The following is a 21,195-nucleotide window of genomic DNA, read 5'->3' as shown; positions in this document are numbered from 1 at the left end:
GGGGGGGGGGGGGTCTCCATGTTATTTTTGTCAATGTTTGTGCCAGTCAAAATCCATCCAAAATGAAACTGCCGTATTAGCCAGGGATCACACAAACTGCCTGGAATGACAGCAGAGAGGTTACCTATTTAAAGGGTACGCGACTTTTTGTTTCAAAAATTAAGCAATAAACCACAATTTGTGAGAAACTAACTCTTGACAAGTTAACTGGGTAGATATGAATCAATTATGAGGTGCGCCAAGACAAATTGCTAGAGTTAGATTTGAACCGGTAATCTCGGGGTTAAAGTGCTGGCGCTTTACCAATTGATCCATGTACATGTATAGCCCTAATACTGTTGGCTCGATATTTTGTAAAATGGTCATTTTGTGGTTTATCACTTGACATCATTTATAATTATCTTAGAACCTATACATTTTTTAGTGGTATTTTATGAAAAAGGGTTTCGATACTTTAATAAAAACAAATATATTGTTTATCTTTTCAGACAGTATCGAGGTCGCGGGATTCAAGTCTAAACTGGAGGAAGCGAAGACTCAGATCATCAAGTTCCTTAAAAACACAACAATTATTAAGGAACACATTCCTTGCCGCGCTGCCGATCTAAAGGAAATCGATAACCTCTGGCATGAAGAAGTTGAGTTTGTAGAAATGGAAAATCAGGCAAACTACGTCAAAATAGAGTCGAGGACACAAGGAAGCAAGACCGGTTTTGCTATTGAAGGCAACCAAGACGGCATTGAAAGCGCTCGAAACTGTTGTCTGTTGCTAATGGAAAGACTGTATAGCAACCAAGAAGACACACCCAAAAGTTATAAGCCACAAACAATAGTTGTAGATCAGCTGCAATCGGATCAATCAACACAGGTGAATATTTTGTCATTATGTTATGATGTATGTTAAATTGGTTTTAATAAAATTTGTGACTTCATTAAAGGCAGTGGACACTAATGGTAACTGTCAAAGACTAGCCTTCACAGTTGATCTCAATGATCTCAACATATGCATAAAATAACTAACTTGTGAAAATTTGAGGTCAATCGGTCATCGAAGTTACGAGATAATAATGAAAGAAAAAACACCCTTGTCACACGAAGTCGTGTGCGTTTAGATGGTTGATTTCTAGACCTCAAAGTTCTAAATTTGAGGTCTCGAAGTCAAATTCGTGGAAAATTACTTCTTTCTCGAAAACTATGGCACTTCAGAGGGAGCCGATTCTCTAAATGTTTCATACCCTCAACCTCTCCCGATTACTCATCACCAAGAAAGGTTTATGCTAATAATTATTTTGAGTAATTACCAAAAGTGTCCACTGCCTTTAAGGCTCTGTAGTGGAGTGTATTTTTAAAGGCTCTGGACACTGTTGGTAATTACTAAAAAATAATTATTAGCATTAAACCTTACTTGGTAACGAGTAATGGAGAGCTGTTGATGGTACATGTATAAAACATTGTGAGAAACGGCTCCCTCTGAAGTAACGTAGTTTTCGAAAAAGAAGTAATTTTCCACGAATTTGCACAGGTTTGTTATTTTGTGCATATGTTTGTTTTGGACAACTACCAATTATAGTGTCCAGTGTCTTTAAGTGGATTAGCTGCTGCATAAACGATGTATGATCAAGTGCAACAAATTTGATTGAATTTGTTTTGTCAAGCAATGGTAAGAGATTGTAGTTGGGTGCAAGAAATTCAGGGACTGACCCGAGACACGGCTCTCCTGGTACTTGTTTTTCTTCGGAGAGGAGGGGGGGGGGGGGTCAAAGAAAAGCGAGTGTGCGAAGAGTGGTGACAAGTTGGGAATCAATATGTCAAGCTTGTTTACTTTTTATGACATGTTTGTTTCCTTCAAAAGTTTAATCTAAAGCTCGGATTCTGTCTGATACTTTCATTATCCTACTAGCCTTGCTCAAGGCAGTCGCATTATTCGCTCCGAAAAGACGCCGCTGTAAACCCACCCGTATACCCTGTTCGTGGTGCGTGCGATCACACCGCATGACCCACCCGTATACACACTGTCAGTTCGTACGAATACTGTTCACACAAGTCATCGCAATCGTACCGCTAACCGCATGCGGAGGCCGTCAGGCCGACAGCCTTGTCGGTCTGTATCTTCCGGGTTTAATGTGTTGTATTGAAAAAATTCCACTTGTGGGAAAAATTGGGGGGGGGGCTCTCGGATATGCTAGTATGCAGCTCATTAATATGTATATCGTTCGTCAGACCTATCAGACAACACAGGATGTGAGGCAAATGAATTATTCATTTTGACGTCCAATCACGCACGCCTATCATGCTCGCTGAGCGTACGTGTGATGATGTAGACATGTCTCGTCTTTCGCGGGCATTATGGTAATGAGCTGACCGTGGGAACTCTTCGCTTATTATAGTAATGAGGTCAGTGGCTTCAACACAGACCCTACAAGGCTGTCGGCCTGACGGTAGCCTTGCTCAAGGCAGTCGAAATATTCACTCCGAAAAAAGACCGCCGTTGTTTAAAACCCACCCATATTCACTCTGCGTAACATCGCACGACACGGTGCCCCCGTACACTATCCGCATGCGGAGGCCGTCAGGCCGACAGCCTTGTAGGGTCTGTGTTGAAGCCACTGACCTTATTACTATAATAAGCGAAGAGTTCCCACGGTCAGCTCATTACCATAATGCCCGCGAAAGACGAGACATGTCTACATCATCACACACCACCACCACGGACGCTCAGCGAGCATGATAGGCGTGCGTGATTGGACGTCAAAATGAATAATTCATTTGCCTCACATCCTGTGTTGTCTGATAGGTCTGACGAACGATATACATATTCATGAGCTGCATACTAGCATATCCGAGAGCCCCCCCCCCCCAATTTTTTCCACTAGTGGAATTTTTTTCGATACAACACATTAAACCCGGAAGATACAGACCCGACAAGGCTGTCGGCCTGAAGGCCTCCGCATGCGGTTAGTGGTACTAGTGCGATGACTTGTGTGAACAGTATTCGTACGATCTGACAGTGTGTATACGGGTGGGTCATGCGGTGTGATCGCACGCACCACGAACAGGGTATACGGGTGGGTTTACAACGGCGGTCTTTTTTCGGAGTGAATAATTCGACTGCCTTGAGCAAGGCTATTATCCTACTAGAGAAACTATACACAATCGGTGATCGTTAAATTTATCATAATTTTGATACCCGTAATGTTAATGTTTTTACATCACATTATCTTAAGATTAAAAAAAATAGTTGTCCACTGTAGAAGTCTACGAAATATACTTTTTTTTCTTTCTTTTTTTTCTTTTACAAACCAGCAATTACAGAACGTAATGGTAAAAACAAAAGCAACTGTTTTTTCGTCTATGTCTAGCTTTCTCTCTCTCTCTTCCAGGCCTGCAGTTCAGTAGAAGTTGAGATTGACCCAAGCCCTGCCAACCCGCTGCCTGACGTGGGTCACAGTTTATTGCACAGTAATGTAGCTCCAAAAATGAGCCCTAAGCGGAACATTCAGAATGACTGGGAACAAATCGAAGCTCGTATAAGTCTTCACAGTAGAGAGCGCTCTGATCAAACCAAATCTGACAGAGCATTTGGCATAAAAACTTCCACAATGAGCTCCGAAACAAGCCCTGCCGGTTGCAACACAGCTGATGATTCGTGCCTTTCCTGCTTAATGGTTTTTGATAAAGATACACCTGTGCGGGTACTGGGCTGTAAGCACCGGTTCTGTGAAGTATGCATTGAAGCACATTTACAGAGCAGTTACATGTGCCCTGTATGCCGATCAGTGTGTGGTCAACCGAAAGGAAACCAACCAAAGGGAACTATGACAGAACACATAGGCCGGTTTGACCTTCCTGGCTTTAAAGGAGCTGGTTTCATCATAATCACCTATGACATACCAAGTGGGATCCAAACGGTAAGATGAAATAAACGTTTTGGAATTTAAGCGGGCAACAAAAACATTACTTTATTACATAAAATATCGCCAAGAATAAAGTATCAATCATCAAAAGTTTACCATTCTGGCTGTGGAGGACTTTCTAACGAAAACGGATCAAATTATTATGCTACAAAACTTACTTTAATGTTTTTAAAAACTATGTAAATGTTAATTCAATGAAAATGCTGACAACCCGTCATGTAAAAAAAAAATGCGTTTGAGTCTCCTGATCCTGCATACATTCGCAGAAGTTTAATGTTGCATTATGCTACGTATAAGTGTTAAGCAAATTGCCGTTGATTCAGATTTATGAAATTAATTCATACAATTAATATAGGAGGATCATCCCAAACCAGGGAAGCCCTATGTTGGTGCCAGACGTACTGCGTACCTCCCCAACAACCCAGAAGGACGTGAAGTTCTTTCTCTTCTACAGAAAGCATTCAAAGCAGGACTTGTGTTCACCATTGGACAGTCAGTCACCACTGGAGCAGAAAACACTGTCACCTGGGCTAGTATTCACCATAAAACAAGTCGTTTTGGTGGACCGTAAGTATACATGTAATCCCTCCATATTTGAAACTTTGAGATAACAAAAAGTATCGCTCTTATTGTGAGGATGATATAAGCCCTCCATGTGGGAAATGTCGTATGGTTAGTTAACATTTCTTTTTAGTTCTTTTGATAACAGTAATGAATTGATGTTGGAAAACCATGAATGTTTTCTATGAACCAAGTGAATTGATCTCAAACTAAACATTTGAACAAAATGTTTATGGAGTCCGGTCTGTTCGCGTCCAAGTCCCTCCTGCAGCGGATTTCACGAAACGCTAGGATTAATAATAATCATATGATAATAACGCGCCTTTTGCCAAATGATACAAAGCGCCAGGTATTATTACTGCAATGAGTGGGACGAAGTTTGATTTTAGCAACATGTAATGGTTACAAGGTGTTGTGGCGCAATATGCTGCCAAGCCAGCCAGGAGCACCGCGGCGAACCCATTCTCTTTGCGATAAGTGCACTGGGTTCTTTTACACGCGTTTACACAACACATGGGACCAACAGCTTTACGTCCCATCCGAAGGACGAACATACAGAGAACAAAAAAGCTAAAACTTACACAAAATGGCAGACTTGGTCGAAATTCATTTGTGTCAACGTGTCATTATGTGTGTTGCCTAGTCAGGAACAGGAATACACAACAAAGTTTTGCCATACAAGTTTGGACAGGACTTCATTTTGTAAATTGTGTCATATTGTATTGCTTTCGTGTAGTTGACTTAGATCACTGTAAACAAAATCCCGTAAAATTTACGGTGCTGTACCTGGCAGCTGGGGTGCCAGGTAAAGTGCAGTTATTTCACTTCCCCTTCAAGGCACAATTTACTTCCACAGTAAAGTTTACGGTGATTTAACAGGCACCCTAGCTGCAAGGTAAGGGACCGTAAATGTCACGGGATTTCTTTTTACAGTGTATGTATATGCTCCTTTAAGGAACATTTTATCCATATTCATTTAAGTGCCTCACATATCATTCTGATACATTTCTATCGCCAGATCTACCTATGGATATCCTGATGCTGGTTACCTGCGGAGAGTGAAGAAAGACCTAGCTGACTTGGGCATAGTGTAGACAGTCGTCTTGCTGATTTTACAGTGTAATTAAGTTAAAGTTGTCTTTTCAGATTTATTGTATAATATAGGCTTTTGTACTGTACCTCTATGTCAACCGAATGACTGCCTGGTTTACATACCTTTGTTCCAACGGGTCTATGTTTCGAACCCCTAATGGTATATTATTCCTGATCCTAATTCTAACTAACCCTAAACCGAAACCCTACCTAGCATGCTGATCATAATGGGTTATCGAAACGCAGAGTTGTTGGGAGTGGGAGATGTCAGAACATGGGGTTTTGATAATCATTGGACCAAGTTTGTGTGAAAAGGGCAAGGCTTATAGTAAGTGGAGTTGCATCATACATCCAAACAACATACGACTGAGTGTGACAAATATTGCTTAACAAGTCCATTTTGCTTGAGCTTAAACAGGTTTATAGCGGACCATGCAGTTATAAACAATGCTGCTTTAATACATGTATACCTATAAGCAAAGCATGTCTGTGCTCAGAAATTTTGTACCGCTTTTCGAAATTAGGCTCTAAGTAATAAATCTGATTTCAGAATGTGACACTGCAAAGAATTGCATCAACCCCCAAAACTTTATGAAATTGTAAGAAATCGCCACTAGACCATTATATGTCTTGTAGCTCAAAATGCTACTGGAACATAAGTAGACAGAGTCTTGTAATATTGTCTGAACTTTAAAAAAGAGGGAGTTGAAAGCTTGAGTATATGCGATTGTAAATCTCAAAGTTAAGAGTATTTACTTTGAAAACATTATGATTAGAGGACTCGTTCTCGGATGTGGTAGTAAAAAGCCATTGCTTGAATAACTAGATGATGATCAGTGGTTCAGTGGGTGCTGAGCCCTGCTGCTCCTTGTAGGGCCAGCACCTGATTTTTCTTTTAGTAAGGTTCATTTTATTAGCAACCACATACGGTTGGATTCTTTTTAAGAATTCCACATTGATTCAAATTAGCAAAAGTTTGTGACTTATTGTTAGAGACATATTATAAAATTTGTGATGGAAAAATCGTTATGACAAAGATGTGTCGTTGGCACTTTTTTTTGGGGGGGGGGGGTGTGGTGTAGGAAGTAACTGATGCGACTTTGTCAACAAAAATGTGTTAGATATCTGAATATGCATCAATCTTATTCCACAATAAATCCTACAGCATTGGAAATTACAGTTGCGGAAAGATGTGTAACACTAAAATCAGAATATTTTTTTTTCTGATTGTTGCACACAATAGAAATATCATTTTCGTTCAGTTGTACAACTGTATCTCATTATGAAAAACGAAATAATTCAATTTCACGAAACAATTTTGATGTTTGTATGTACATATTACTTAGATCTATTATTGCAAACATTTATTGTTGGTCTACACACTATACATAGGATCAAGACAGAAATTATCATGGTACATTTTCTTATCCGTTTTGATGTTGTTTTTTTGGTGAATATTTTTACGAAACTCTGTCATGTAAATATGCTTTTTTTTTTTTTTTTTTTTTTTACGGTGAAATATATGTATATACTTTTTAAATTTATGTGCAGTTATAAACAGAGTGATAATTTGAAATGAATAACATCTAACCAAAAATGGTGCAAACTACATTAAACAATATGGAGAAAAGAACAGTAATGTAACAATTGTTTTTGAATAAAAACCTTTTGTCTTGAGCGAGATCTATAGACGTTGCACCAAACACAATCAAAACAAAAGGGTAACTTGATTTGTTTGGCACAAACTGTTTGATCAAAGAGCAGAGACCCGATTCAGTAAGAAGTTAGCGGCTACGGCTTGATCGTCACATCAAAGAAGCGTTAAACATAGCAACACCCTTAGAGACAGCCATAGCCGTAGCCAGTTCGGATTCAGCCTCTCTTTTGATTTCTTAGCACTGCATTACTAAAGTTTATTCGTCACGCGTCACGTCAGCAAAGTACATCGAAATTCTGTCAATAATATACATAGGCCTAATATATAATCGTCAGTTTGATAAATTGTTGTTTTGTTTAATTAGTCGGATTGCTTTCTCTCTCGACTAATTGCATTGTTATGTTAATCGAACGTTCCAAGGCTCATACACTCTAGCTGATTACTTTTGTAATTTTGATTAATCAGTCGATCTGGGTTTCTCACTTGCATTGTTGATGGAAACTTCCAAGGCTTACCACTTTAGGTATCCACACTTTTCTTCGGTTGTATTATTAATGTGTGTAAATTAGGAAGAATAACAATTATAGCTTGGGTGTTTTAATTGGATACAATAATTTACTTGGATAAACAGGTAGTGACGTAAACTTTCCATATCATTGTTTGATTGGTCCAAGTTGATGCGGGTGCCGCTAATAATGCACAACTTCTGACCAATCAAAACACAGATACGTAAATGTAACTTTCGGTCGTCTGCATACAGTGTGCACTGTGTGATTGAAGAACCTATACATGTACTTGCATGTATATATATTTTATAAAACCTTATACAATATGTATTTGTCAAACGAATTTGAGGGCACAAATTTGATGATCGATTTGGCGTACGAATTGTTGCCTATTAGTTTGGATGCACCCTAGTACTAATATAAGAAGGCAGGTTGAAACTGGCTTTAAAGTTATCAGTAACTGTTTCTTTATTGAATCTGTAAATATTGGTGACCTATTGAATGTTGAAAGTTCAGCCAACTTCAGAATCAGACTTTAGAAAGACTCTGCTAGGGTCGAAACGTCAGGCCATTAACTATTTTTTGCAACTTCAGAATTAAGTAAAACATGAATGTCAAAATGATACTCATCCCAAAAAAATAAGTAAATACAATTTGCTCTTCTACTGTCAGTTCTACTTCTACTGAAATTGATCGATTAAAGACAAAGATACAACTAAACTGAAATGTCATGGTATACAGAATTTAAAGTCAAACTCGAGAGTGCGCCCTTTCCCCTATTGCCGCGTGTGTCCACAATTCATAGAGCTGTTTTTAATTTCCTGCACCGAGGGACCCGTTTGATTGCAACGTCTCTATGGTTCAGTGTCAACACATGCTGGCAAGCTCTTTCTTTGTTGTTTACAGTCATTCCAGTTACTGACAATAAAGCGTATTGTTTGTTAACTTTATGAAGTTTTTTTCAATTGTGACTTGTCAGTCTACTATCGACAATTGATTTGCAGATTTCTTCACTGTATTGAGAGTTTGGCCTACCCCTTTTATTTATCACCGCCCAATGTTGATTGATACCCCCCCCCCCCCCCCCCATTGGACGTGTTGATTGGTCCAACTTAGGATACCAAGTTTCAAATCGTTGTATGTTTTTTTTCTGATTGATCACACTCCAACCGACTACTCGCTTACCTCTGAGTAATTTATGCAGCGAAATCTGACCTCTATCAAATTGGGGTCATCAGAGGAAGTCGAGTCGTTGAGCTGACAAACTTTGACAAACTGCATCGTTAGAGTTTTACTGGTCCAAAGAATAGTGAACGCACCCAACGCCGGGGTTTTGAAAATCGTTCGGAGCATCAAAGCGAGTGGAGTCGTTGAGCTGGCAAACTTTCTGTCCTCCTTCCTCGGTGATTTTGACGTTGATGGAGCGGCATCGAGGCTCCTTGATGCAGGCGAAGGCACAGCTAGGGATGTTGGTGATGACGAACTCGTTGATGACGTGATCGACGAGGCATGATGTGGGATCATCAGGGTTGGTTGTTCCGGTAGAGAACCGACCGTTGGGTTTCAATCTGCGGGGTTGCCGGACACACACGGAATGTTGAGAGTCCGTACAATCGCTATTGTACCACAACTTGTCGCTTGCCGCGACCAGAACGCAGCGATGCTCTGAGAAGTATTGGTATCCAGGGTACCAATTCGAGAAGGAGAGGCCATTTTCATGTCCGTCACATTTCCACTCCTCTGGCGACTCCAAGTCACTGCAGCTTATCCAGAAATGATAATAAACGTCCACTTCCAGCGCCATGTTGGCTAAAAACATGTTCTCCGGGAGGGAACGAGGTGCGGCTAGCTCACCACCCGAGTCCCGGCAGGCTGAACGCGCCTCTTGCCAGGGGAGAAGCGTGGTGACAAGTCGGTAGCAATCATCGCCCCATCGCTGCCACAATGGCGGGCAGTTGTCAGCTCCGGACTGGCAACTCCTTGAGCCCATCGGCACAAGGGCCACAAAAAGAATCAACAGAACTCCAGTGAAAATCATCTTAGCTACCAAATGAATCGGTATTGAATCGTGAAATGAATCGCGTTGATATTTTGGTTGGCTTTTATATCGTAATTACTTCGGTGTGATTAATTTGGTTTTGAATCGTGTACTTGTGTACCAATTACTATCCGCTAAGTACTTCACCAACCAATTTAGTGCTTAATTAAGAGTCGGGGTTGAATCTGTCATTTGTAGTATTGGTAGTAATTATCGTTTGACATCAGAAAAAGTGCAGTACAGTGCCGGTGTCACAGTGAATTATGTCTGCCGGATATTCGCCGCACCCCCCCCCCCCCCTTCCCTTCATGTGAAGTTAACGTGGGTTGTATAAAGGAGGATGATTCAAAAGAGGGCGCTATCAGAAGTAGTTCGAACTCAGTTGGTCGTATCGGGGACACAATCTCCTGCTACAGTGGGTGCGATCGTTTAGCTTCACTGGGTCGACCACGGTCTTCCCCCGGTGCGTACGAATAACTTTGACGTCACTTGGCTCACCGGGTCAGCCCACAGTGCGCTGCTTGTGGAGTGGGTCACTTGGGGGCTGGCCCCAGGTGCCTGACGTCAATACGGGGGCGGTGAGTGAACGTATGATTAGCTCTTGTCAGGGGCTCACCGAGTGAGCACCACTGGGTAGACCAAGGGAAGCTAATCGAACGCACCATTATGTGTATTGAAACGCAGAGAACCAGTTCGGTGTAAACATTTCATCTGGTAGCGCCCTCTGTTGTAAGGGGAAACTAATTTGATTCCCAGTCTTACGCCGCAAGCTTGAAGATAGACACTGGGTTAGACCCAATGATTTCATTGGATACAATGATTTCATTGGATAAACGTACAGTGACGTCATCTTTCCGTGTTTTGATTGGTCCGAGGTGATAATGTTCATACACTTTCAGTCTGATGCTTGCAGTGTGCATAATGTTTGACGTATTATTGCTTCATGCACAATGAGATCAATTTAAGAAACCACACCGCGAAAGTGGAGTTAATGATGATTCTAAAAGATAAAGTTAGTAGTCCCAGCCAATGTTCTATACCTTCCGCCCAAGTAGTACTTAATAAACATGAGGGTTTTTTTCAGAATTTATAAGCCTCCCGTTAAAGGAACACGTTGCCTTGGATCGGTCGAGTTGGTCTTTGAAAAGCGTTTGTATCCGTTTTTTATAAAATGCATATGGGTAGAAAGATGTTGTAAAAGTAGAATACAATGATCCACACAAACATGCCTCGAAATTGCGTGGTTTTCCTTTTACCTCGTCGACTAACACGTCGGCCATTTATGGGGGTCAAAATTTTGACTCCCATAAATGGCCGACCATGTTAGTTCGCACAGTAGAAGGAAAACCACGCAATTTCGAGGCAAACTTGTGTGGATCATTGTATTCTACTTTTAAAGTGCGTGGAAAATGAGAAGTTTCCATTCAATCCACTTTCAAAATCTATTTGCTGATGTATCAAACACAATATATAAGTATACAAAGATAATTTCTCGAAATTGTAAAAAGATTAAAACAAGGATTTTTTAAAAAGCCCGCGCGTCGCGATTCTGAAAATGCAGAGGTCACGATTGGTTGTTGCGCAATGGCTGTGACGTCATAAAGGAGACTGACTAAGTCTGGTACCCATACAACTCACGCACGCTACGCAAGCCCCTACCCAAGCCCCACATGTAATGTGCGTGTATTGTCCGCCGATTCTATCTCGACGAAGTAAACATGTCAGACTCTGAAAACTCCGGTGACGAATTTTGGGAAGAAATCAGTGTAGATTCTGATGGTTTCAGTGAAGGATATGAAAGTATCTCAGGGGGATCGGGAGACAGCGATGACGTTGAGCCAGACGATGAGGATGAGGAGGTGGTTCGTGGGGCTGAACCATATAGATTCGAGCCACTGGCAAGACCACGCCAACAGCAAGGTGACGCTGCTGCTGCCGATGACGCCGACCCCGATGAAGAACAAGATGGGAATGACTAAGCTGCCAACAACGAGCGATTGAACAATACCGACTGGTAATTTTAATTTCTGAATCATTGACATAGTATAGTTCACTGATTTTACATAGCCTGTGTATGTAGGCTTTTGCTGATATTGATGAGGGCAAAACACGTACCCATGTGTGTATACCTGGTCATTTGGCTCATAAAATCATAGGCCTTTATACTCGCTCGTCTATATCTACACAATCATACATCATACAATGCAAAGAAAGCTTTGTTTGTGAGTAGTTTTCTGTAACTGTTAGTGTCTAATTTGTCATGATGTCAACCAAGTGAAATTCAGTTGTGTACATGAATGTTGAGTTAAATTCCATGCCACAGTTCTCTAAAAAAATGTCTGACTTATTAATTGTCTTGCTTTTTGAATTGAAGGTGTTCCTGTGGTAAATGTTTGGTGATGGAGTTCGTTCACAACTGCATTTGCTGTAAAGAGATTGCAGCCATACAGGAGAAAATCGTTCATACTGGAGTCGACACTGAGGGTTTCAGTTGTTTTACAGACCATCCTTGGTATTCGGCTACATGTCTGAACCCCGGAACACTAGAGACAGCGTACTATGCGTACCGACAACAGTATGGGGATAGAGCTGTTGAAGGTGACCTTCCACGGTAAGAGTTAATTTTCAATGTTTTTAAATTTCAACTTTTTTTTCTGTAAGATTTTTGAACCGAAATAGAAGCACACAACCTGGTTATTATATTCAGATAATCTATTTTATGAGAAACGTGACATACATGAACATGTATCAGGACACTTTTCCCACCCCCAAAGTAAAGGCGACTCTCTTGATAAGCCCATTTCGTTAAATCCCACTTATCCTGGTAACACTGATACTGGCTAGAACATTGGTCAATTCAACGTAACAAATGGACAAATGATATACAGTTTGTTGATTGTAAAACAGAACGGTATTATTTTTTATTTCACAGAAAGTACAGACATGTGTCTTATCGGCAGGTGATCAGGTGGTGTTATGGTTACCTTGGAAGACACAACAAAGTGCCCCTCCCAGCATGCATAATGGGGATAACCAGAACGACTTTCCCCGATGAAGGAGGCAACTATGAAGGGTTTAGATTTCCTGACCTTGATGACATGTAGATTTACAATATAGTAACACATAACTGGATATCAGTAACACTTTTACATGGTTTAGGAGTAAATATACACTTTACAATGTAAATATGATGATAGTCTTTCAAAAATGAGTTTGAACGGTCAAGCATTTTTGTAAAGTTTACAAAAGAGGCCTTTGCATTTTTTTTATTTTTTTTACACAAAATATTTTACATTCAAAGTTTTGGACTAAATATATTTGAGGGAATGCCATGTCAAATTCATTTTTGTGATGCACTCATGGATGAGTAGGAAAAATAAAACAGAATTTGTACTTTACAATAAAAAAAATTTACAATTATACGGCACAAGTACATGTGTTTGTTAAAATTCAAGCTCACCACGATGTCAAATTTAAAAAATATGTTGTTGCATTTTTATTTAAAAATGTAGTGGTAGCCATGGCTAGTTATATTGGTTGAGTTCAGTCGAATAGTATTCTAGTGTGCAAACCAAGTAACAATAAATGCATGCTGAAATGAATGCATAATGAATATCAAAGGATTATGCTCTGTTGTGTCGTCACCCCCACCCACCCACCCATATATACTGCAGCAAATGGGTCCCTACACTGACAAGTTGAGAAAATATTATGACTGACGATAATCCAAAATTTCTGTTTGAGGAAAAAGGGTGTGAGATGCCATTTCGACTTTTTCAATACCCCAAGGCACAGGTTGCATTCATGAACCTTTGTTTTGGAAGCATGTTTTTTTTTATCTTGAGAATTTTGATAAAATCACTGTCGGAGGCATCTTCACTGTATTACCTGTAACAAACTAAACTGTACATCTTCCCACTGAGCAGTGGAATGCAGACACACCAATTTCATGGGCAAAATAAAATTACAAAAAAAATCTTTCACTTAGTTCAAAATTGGCACTGCGATTTATTAAATCTTGTGGTTTTTTTATTTTTAGTACAACAGGTTGGTCGAGTCATTAAAAATCACCTTAACAAGGAAGTCCTGCTTACAAAGAGTAAATTCTTGGGTCCCAAATATCCAGTTCTCTTTGTGTTTCTTTGACAGTTGAGTGTTTCACACAGAACATCTTATTGTGTTTCTTTTTAGAAATATGAAACTGACCGCATTTGACGAATTCTTGTGTTTTGTTCAGAAGTGGGCAACAGTATAATAAAGATTGTGCACGTAAACATTTAGCTTATTTAAACCAGGCAAACGCAGCATTCCAAGTTGATATTTTTTGTGGCAATTTTGTAGGTCGGTACATGCCTTGCCAGTATCTACTGTAATGTTTCACAAGAATTTATCAAAGGTATTAAAACCCAAAAACTTCCAATTTTGTGTTAGTTGGAACAGTCCTTATCCACAAGTTTTCAATGTACCCTGTTGGTTTACACACAACTTTAATAAAATCACAAAGAATGTGCTAGCGGCAACTTGGCGTTTACTTCTTGCGTTTCTTTCTGGATGAAGGTTCTCCCTCTTGTTGGCCCTCAGTATGCCTTTTGTCAGCAAGCTTGCTCTTCTTCTTCTTCTTTGTTGCCATACTTGCTGGAACAACCACACCTTCAGTCCCCTCTGGTCTTCCTACAGGCTCCACCGCTTTACCAAACCTTGACACAAATTCTTTCACAGCCTGTGTTTTGTCAGGGCGAGTTACCTTTGCTGTTAGATATCCAGGATTTGCCTTCAGCTCCGGGTACTTGGCTCTGGTGTCTGCCCCAGCTGCGCAGAGTAACAGAACCTTTTCCATGATCCTCTTGCTGAAATCTATAATGTAATAAAATCAATTATAAGGACACAACCCACAATGTGCACATACAACTTCATGTGGATTTGCCTAATCAATTGGTTAACTTTGATGCATGCAAAATATTGCTAGAGGAATGTGAAGGGTGAAAAACTAGGCGCAAATTGTGAAACAAGGAAAATTTTATACACAAAAATAAGGGGGTGCCCCCAAAACAAAGAAGTTGTTCATTTGAAATAAACTGTAAAAAAAGGAGACTTGAACATCAACTGTATCTTACAGAAATTTAGTCTTTGTACTGTGCCCCAAATAAAAAGTAAAAATTACTTAGATCAGTTGAAGTTTATTTGCAAAGAAATCATTAATCACGACAAGAACACCTCTTGTGCCAGCATATGTATGTACTTGCACACAACCATGCACTTACTGTGAGTGGCCTTTATGAGCACCTTCCTGACAGTATATCCCCCCGTGGTCTGCTTGGCCCTTGGATAGCAGATGCTGAATGCTGGATTGCCCTCCCTGTCCATGGCCTGTGCCCTGTTGGTGTTCTCGTTGAAATGAAGCGCAGCAAGGTATATTCTGAAATAAACAAGGATGTACTTGTATGATAAAATGCATGGTGTTGCAGTATGTACTGCCAAAACCTTGGCCGAACCTTTAAATGAAAGCTAGTGGAATGCACAAAATACTAATGCACTGTACATGTACATTTTGTTTTTACACCTTAATCATGAAACCTAAAAGTTTCACCCAATTATGATCTACTCTTTGAAAAATTGCAAAAATCAAGGGCAGGTCCCATAAATTAGTTAGGGGGGTCAGGCCCGTAGTTATTCTTTCTAGTCAATTCCCCATCCCACAGCTTCTAAGGCATACACTACAGATAGCCTTGGGAGATCTGCAGTGCACCTCAACACCCCCCCCCCCAACCACCCTCTAAAGTATATGGTTAAACCTAGTATGTAGACCAAACTTGCTCACCTGCATAACATGCCCTCATACAAAAATGAAAACATCTTAGGCGCGTACTGGTTAATAACCGAGTGGAAGCCTTCCACCGAGGATGTCTGCATGGATGGCGACAACATTTTCACATCCTTTCTTGTCCACGTGCTGTCCAGAATGGCTGCAACTTTCTTGGCAGAAGCCGACCCTGAAAAATATTCAACAAAAGGTGTACAAACCTTTAGTGACAAATACAGTGTCTGCTGGTCCATGAGAGAACAGTTTTAAAATTCAATTACTTCAAGCTGAATGAAGTCCATGGCATGGCATTGACTTAAAAAAAAAATAGAAAACATTTTCAGATAAATTTTTGTATTAATTACTGTTAAATTTACAACCGCATTGAAACTTTCCCCAATGACCATGATTATGAATAATTGGACAAACGAAATCGGTGGTTTGTACATACCCTTGCTCTTTCCCTTTTGAGGTATGCTCCCCCAGAGCGCTTACGAGGATCTGTACTCCATGTCTTCTCTGCGGTGCTTGTGCTAACTGCTAGGGCCGGGCTCATCCGACTGAGTCTGCACATCGGCGGACATCGAAGGAATTCCCGTCGAAGTACTCGGTGTCGGACGTTGATGCATGACCGATACTGTTGGTCCTTTGATGCTTGGGACAAACCCAACTTTAAGTCTGAACCGAAATGGCAAGCCAAGACTTCGCTTCTTCTTAACTGTTTCGTCAATACAATCATCGGTGAAGTGAGCCGAGCAGACAAAAGATGAACTACCTACATGTAGTGTGAAGTCGGAACGTGTGTTGTTGACGAAACGAACTCATGCTCGCTGGCAGTGCACTATCTTGGGGAAACAACAACCAAAATACTTCGGGATTTTTCAGTATATTACGTGTGCACCCGCCTAAAACACACGATTCGGGCATTTTGATAGTGTCGGCACTGAACTTTAGATTCACAAATCGAAGATTAAATGATACTAAACTGGGATACAACCAGAGGATAAAATTGTGAAGCTCGCATCGCTACGGCGAAAACAAAGCATATACACACACGTTGAAGCTCCTAGTGTACTTCCGCGTCACGTGACTCGATCTCCTTTATGACGTTTTTGGGGTCACGTGCATATCATTATCTCAAAGTCCTACTTTTACGTTATGGGGGCAGAGGGGGTCATGCGAGTGCTAGGGTTGTCGCTTCTTTTTCAAGGTCAAATACACAGATAATGGTAAAGTAATATTTTATTTGGAATCAGTAGGGCTTGTTTTATAATGTATATGTATTTTCCGTCCCTCAAAGCTATCATTTTTCACGGCCTTTAAAACATCTTTCCAACCATATGCATTTTATAAAAAACGGTTACAAACGCTTTTGTTTTGACCAACTCGTCCGATCCAAGGCAACGTGTTCCTTTAAAATTCGATAAATCTACAATTTACTGCGCGGTATTCTTGACCACAAAGATTCTATGTTCGGCCGTTAGCTGAACCAATAACTGTGACAACCTGAGGTTTACACACTGTCTGAAGACCACAATGACATGGGTTAGAAGTGAAGCAACTGCATTCTTTTGCACCACAACTTCAAGACAGTGCAGGTGCTCCATGATGACTGACCCTGAAATGTAACGCAAGGTATCATTGGAAAGCACAAGGCTCCAGCTATAAGATGATGCCATGCTTTCTGGTAAACATTATAGTCTGGCCATAAAAACCCTTTACAGTAGGATCACCCTTTTCTTTTTAGACACCCTCTAGCTCTAAACCGTCGAAATTGGGATCTACTTCAGAGTTCAATGCCAAAGTGGTTAACGGACAATGCTTTCGTAATCTCTAGGACTTCCTGCAAAAAGTAGCCTTGATTAAGGCGCTACAGCCAGCCGCGACCCGCAAAATCCCAGTCCCAATCACTGAATTATACGAAGGCCCATTAGCGCCAGTAGAAAATAAGTTTCAAACGGACTAATCCGTAATAACGGATTACTAATCCGTAATAACGGATTACTAATCCGTAACAACGGACTACTAATCCGTTATAACGGATTACTAACCCGTAATTACGGATTACTAATCCGTAATAACGGATTACTAATCCGTAATAACGGATTACTGATCCGTAATAACGGATTTGAAACTTATTTTTTACTGGCGCTAATGGGCCTTCGTAGAATTCCACCAGCGCACCCCCATACATAACACAGTGCATTTATACGTGTGTACAGCGTATGTACACACCTATACCTACTGTACATTACACATTACCATCTATATGGTACACGTACGGTACATGAGGATTTCTAAAGTAGCGCCTTGATGGTTCTGTAACTGCCAAAATTTAGGGCGGAGCTCATTATGCTAATGTTTACTAACAACCCGGTCTCATTGGTTGTTGGTTGACCTATAAACTCTCGCTGCGATGTCAATCACAACGTTCTGCAAGCACGCGCACGTGCTCTCCGACGTAAACAACAAGCCTTGTGGCTGCTGTGCAAAAAAATTGCAATGGCGGCGGGCGCGAGGGAGAAATCCCTACCCTAAAACAAAGTTGTGTACTGTATATCAATGGTACGGTGTATAATTTGCAACAGTTCATCGTGGCACAGCTGCAGAAGCTTTCAACAAAATAAAACAACCAGGTTTAATGCACCAATCATGGATTTAGAAATAAGAAGGAAGAAAATTAGACCATACATTGTGTGAAATGTGTTTGAGAAAGGTTCAAAAAGTATCAAGGTGTCATGGGTTTCCGGCAATGGCTACTTGGTTAGAATTCTTAGATGTTGGGCAAACCCATCCCCTTGATGCACAAACACTTAATAACATTACTGTTTTCCCCATTTCAGACCAGATGGGATAAGAAACCCAGCTGTTTATTTTGTCTAGACATATTATTCGTTACGTTTCTCGCGGTAAATCAAAGTTGGGGATCGAAAATAAATTATGTGTTGGTCGAAAACATACCAGACGGTAGAAGATGGCGTGTGGCTTAACAACAACTACAAGTAAAGCAGAGATGCCAAGTCCAGAGGCCAGCTATGCGTGAGATTTTGCAAAGCTCCCCCCCCCCCGGAATTTTGTTTGCCAGTTTTAGAAGGCCTTTCGAAATCGCCGCTCACCTGTTTTTTTTTTTTTTTTTTTTTTTTATAAAAACAAAACAAATTGCAGAAATTTAGTTTTGGCATAAAAAGTGTTCCAAAATGCATCAAAAACCTCTTAAGAATAATTAAAACTCACATAAGGTGCACAGGAGATGTTGATGGGTAATGTGGAGGTACGATGGTGTCAGATTATTTCCTTCAAAATAAAATAAAAATCAACTAAAAATAATGTCCAAAATCCTCCGCTCACTTCGTTCGCTAGTGGAGCGCATTTAGCGAATGTCCCAAACTAATCGGGAAAAACTTGTGCGCAATAAGCGTTTTGCGCTCTGTTGAATTTTAGCTGAACCTGCTGGGAGAGAAAAAGCGTGCGCAATCTGCAAATTTGCGCTCTGTTTGTACGGCAGCTCAGGTTGATGATTCTGATAAACTGCGTGCAATCTAAAAATTGTGCAAACATTGTAGATTGCGTTTTTGTACACACGAGCGCGATTATTTGGCAATGCATTGGCGTTAATTTTTTTTCCGGTCTGGCCCCAATGCGTGAGAAAATGGTTGCTGTGCGTGTGAGCGTGAGACTTGGTAGGTCTGGTAAAGATCAATTTCATAAACTAACTCTTGCCATACTACTACACTACAACGTTACAATTATAGTAAAGCAGCTTCCCATTCAGGGACAAATCTACCAGCTACATTGTACTTATGATGCTAGTCCTCGTGTTATAATGAAACACAAGACAACAGACCTACCAGGTCTCACGCATAAGGCGTGAGACTCACGCATTTGGGCTCTGTCTCACGCTCACACGCACAGCAACCATTTTCTCACGCATTGGGGCCAGACCGGGAAAAAAAATACAAATTAACGACATGCATCGCCAAATCGCGCTCGTGTGTACAAAAAACGCAATCTACAATGTTTGCACATTCTTCGGATTGCACGCAGTTTATCAGAATCATCATTCTTGTACAAACTTTGTACAAACAGAGCGCAAATTTGCAGATTGCGCACGATTTTGCTCTTCCAGCAGGTTCAGCTAAAATTCGGCATAGCGCAAAACGCTTATTGCGCGCAAGTTTTTCCCGATTCGTTTAGCAAATTCTTTAAATGCTACTAGCGAAGACACAACAGGTAGAAGAAGTGAGCGGAAGATTTTGGACATCATTTTTAGTAGATTTTTTTTTTTTAATTTGGAAGGAAATAATCTGACACAATCGTACCTCCACATTAACCATCAACATCTCCTGTGTACCTCAGTTGAGTTTTAGTTATTCTGAAGAGGTTTTTGATGCATTTTGAAACACTCTTTCGTCCACAATTAAATGTCTGATTTTTTGTTGATTTTATAAAAAAAGAAAAAGAAGTTGGGCGTAGCCTTGCTCAAGGCAGTCGCATTATTCGCTCCGAAAAGACGCCGCTGTAAACCCACCCGTATACCCTGTTCGTGGTGCGTGCGATCACACCGCATGATCACACCACACACTGTCAGATCGTACGAATACAGTTCACACAAGTCATCGCACTCGTACCACTAACCGCATGCGGAGGCCGTCAGGCCTCCACATGCGGATGGTGTACGGGGGCACCGTGTCGTGCGATGTTACGCACAGTGAATACGGGTGGGTTTTTTACGGAGTGAATAATTCGACTGCCTTGAGCAAGGCTAGTCCGGCTCACACCGGTGGCTGGCCCGTATACCGTCCGGCAGCGCATTCAGACCCATTATACATCATAGCGATTCCCACTCATGTCCATACAACTAGCGTACAGCGTACACACACACGCACACACAAGTCAATGGGAAACTACACAACCATACACAAGTCAATGGGAAACTACACAACCATACACAAGTCAATGGGAAACTACACAACCATACACAAGTCAATGGGAAACTACACAACCATACACATGTCAATGGGAAACTACACAACCATACACAAGTCAATGGGAAACTACACAACCATACACAAGTCAATGGGCACTTCACAACCATACACAAGTCAATGGGAAACTACACAACCATACACAAGTCACTGGGAAACTACACAACCATACACAAGTCAATGGGAAACTACACAACCATACACAAGTCAATGGGAAACTACACAACCATACACAAGTCAATGGGAAACTACACAACCATACACAAGTCAATTGGAAACTACACAACCATACACAAGTCAATAGGACACTTTACAACCATACACATGTCAATGGGAAACTACACAACCATACACAAGTGAATGGAAACTACACAACCATACACAAGTCAATGGGACACTTCACAACCATACACAAGTCAATGGGAATTGACACAACCATACACCGGTCAGTGGGAAACTATACAACCATACACAAGTCAATGGGAAATTACACAACCATACACAAGTCAATGGGAATTGACACAACCATACACAAGTCAATGGAAAACTACACAACCATACACAAGTCAATGGGAAACTACACAACCATACACAAGTCAATGGGAAACTACACAACCATACACAAGTCAATGGGAAACTACA

General features: G+C 40.8%; 2 protein-coding genes and 1 pseudogene across 2 annotated transcripts in view; 2 read left to right on the top strand and 1 right to left on the bottom strand.

Annotated features, from left to right (window-relative positions):
* The window catches only part of LOC139940377 (uncharacterized), a 51,662-nt gene that overhangs the window by 13,521 nt on the left and 16,946 nt on the right, over nucleotides 1-21,195 (top strand). The window contains exons 13-14 of the mRNA XM_071936596.1: nucleotides 489-868; nucleotides 3,381-3,432. Of these exons, the coding sequence (XP_071792697.1) occupies nucleotides 489-868; nucleotides 3,381-3,432 (432 nt within the window). The remainder of the gene's footprint in view (nucleotides 1-488; nucleotides 869-3,380; nucleotides 3,433-21,195) is intronic.
* On the top strand, nucleotides 11,179-13,381 carry LOC139941052 (P2X purinoceptor 7-like; annotated as a pseudogene).
* Nucleotides 13,488-16,596, bottom strand: LOC139941053 (uncharacterized). Its single transcript, XM_071937469.1, has 4 exons — nucleotides 16,020-16,596; nucleotides 15,587-15,758; nucleotides 15,030-15,184; nucleotides 13,488-14,622 (listed from the first exon to the last, which is right to left on the bottom strand). Exons 2-4 carry the CDS (start codon nucleotides 15,691-15,693, stop codon nucleotides 14,297-14,299), a joined length of 588 nt encoding a protein of 195 aa, XP_071793570.1. The 5' UTR covers nucleotides 15,694-15,758; nucleotides 16,020-16,596; the 3' UTR covers nucleotides 13,488-14,296.

Source organism: Asterias amurensis, chromosome 8 (assembly GCF_032118995.1).
Source record: "Asterias amurensis chromosome 8, ASM3211899v1".
Classification (NCBI taxonomy): domain Eukaryota; kingdom Metazoa; phylum Echinodermata; class Asteroidea; order Forcipulatida; family Asteriidae; genus Asterias; species Asterias amurensis.
This window is presented reverse-complemented; position numbering and strand designations above follow the sequence as displayed.

Bases quoted from the DNA above. Each gene is read 5' to 3' on its own strand.
- LOC139941053 (XM_071937469.1), bottom strand. From the start codon at position 15,693: ATGTTGTCGCCATCCATGCAGACATCCTCGGTGGAAGGCTTCCACTCG. The intron at 15,185-15,586 runs GTGAGCAAGTTT...TGTTTATTTCAG, and splicing joins TATGAGGGCATGTTATGCAG to AATATACCTTGCTGCGCTTC. The intron at 14,623-15,029 runs GTAAGTGCATGG...ATTACATTATAG, and splicing joins GCTCATAAAGGCCACTCACA to ATTTCAGCAAGAGGATCATG.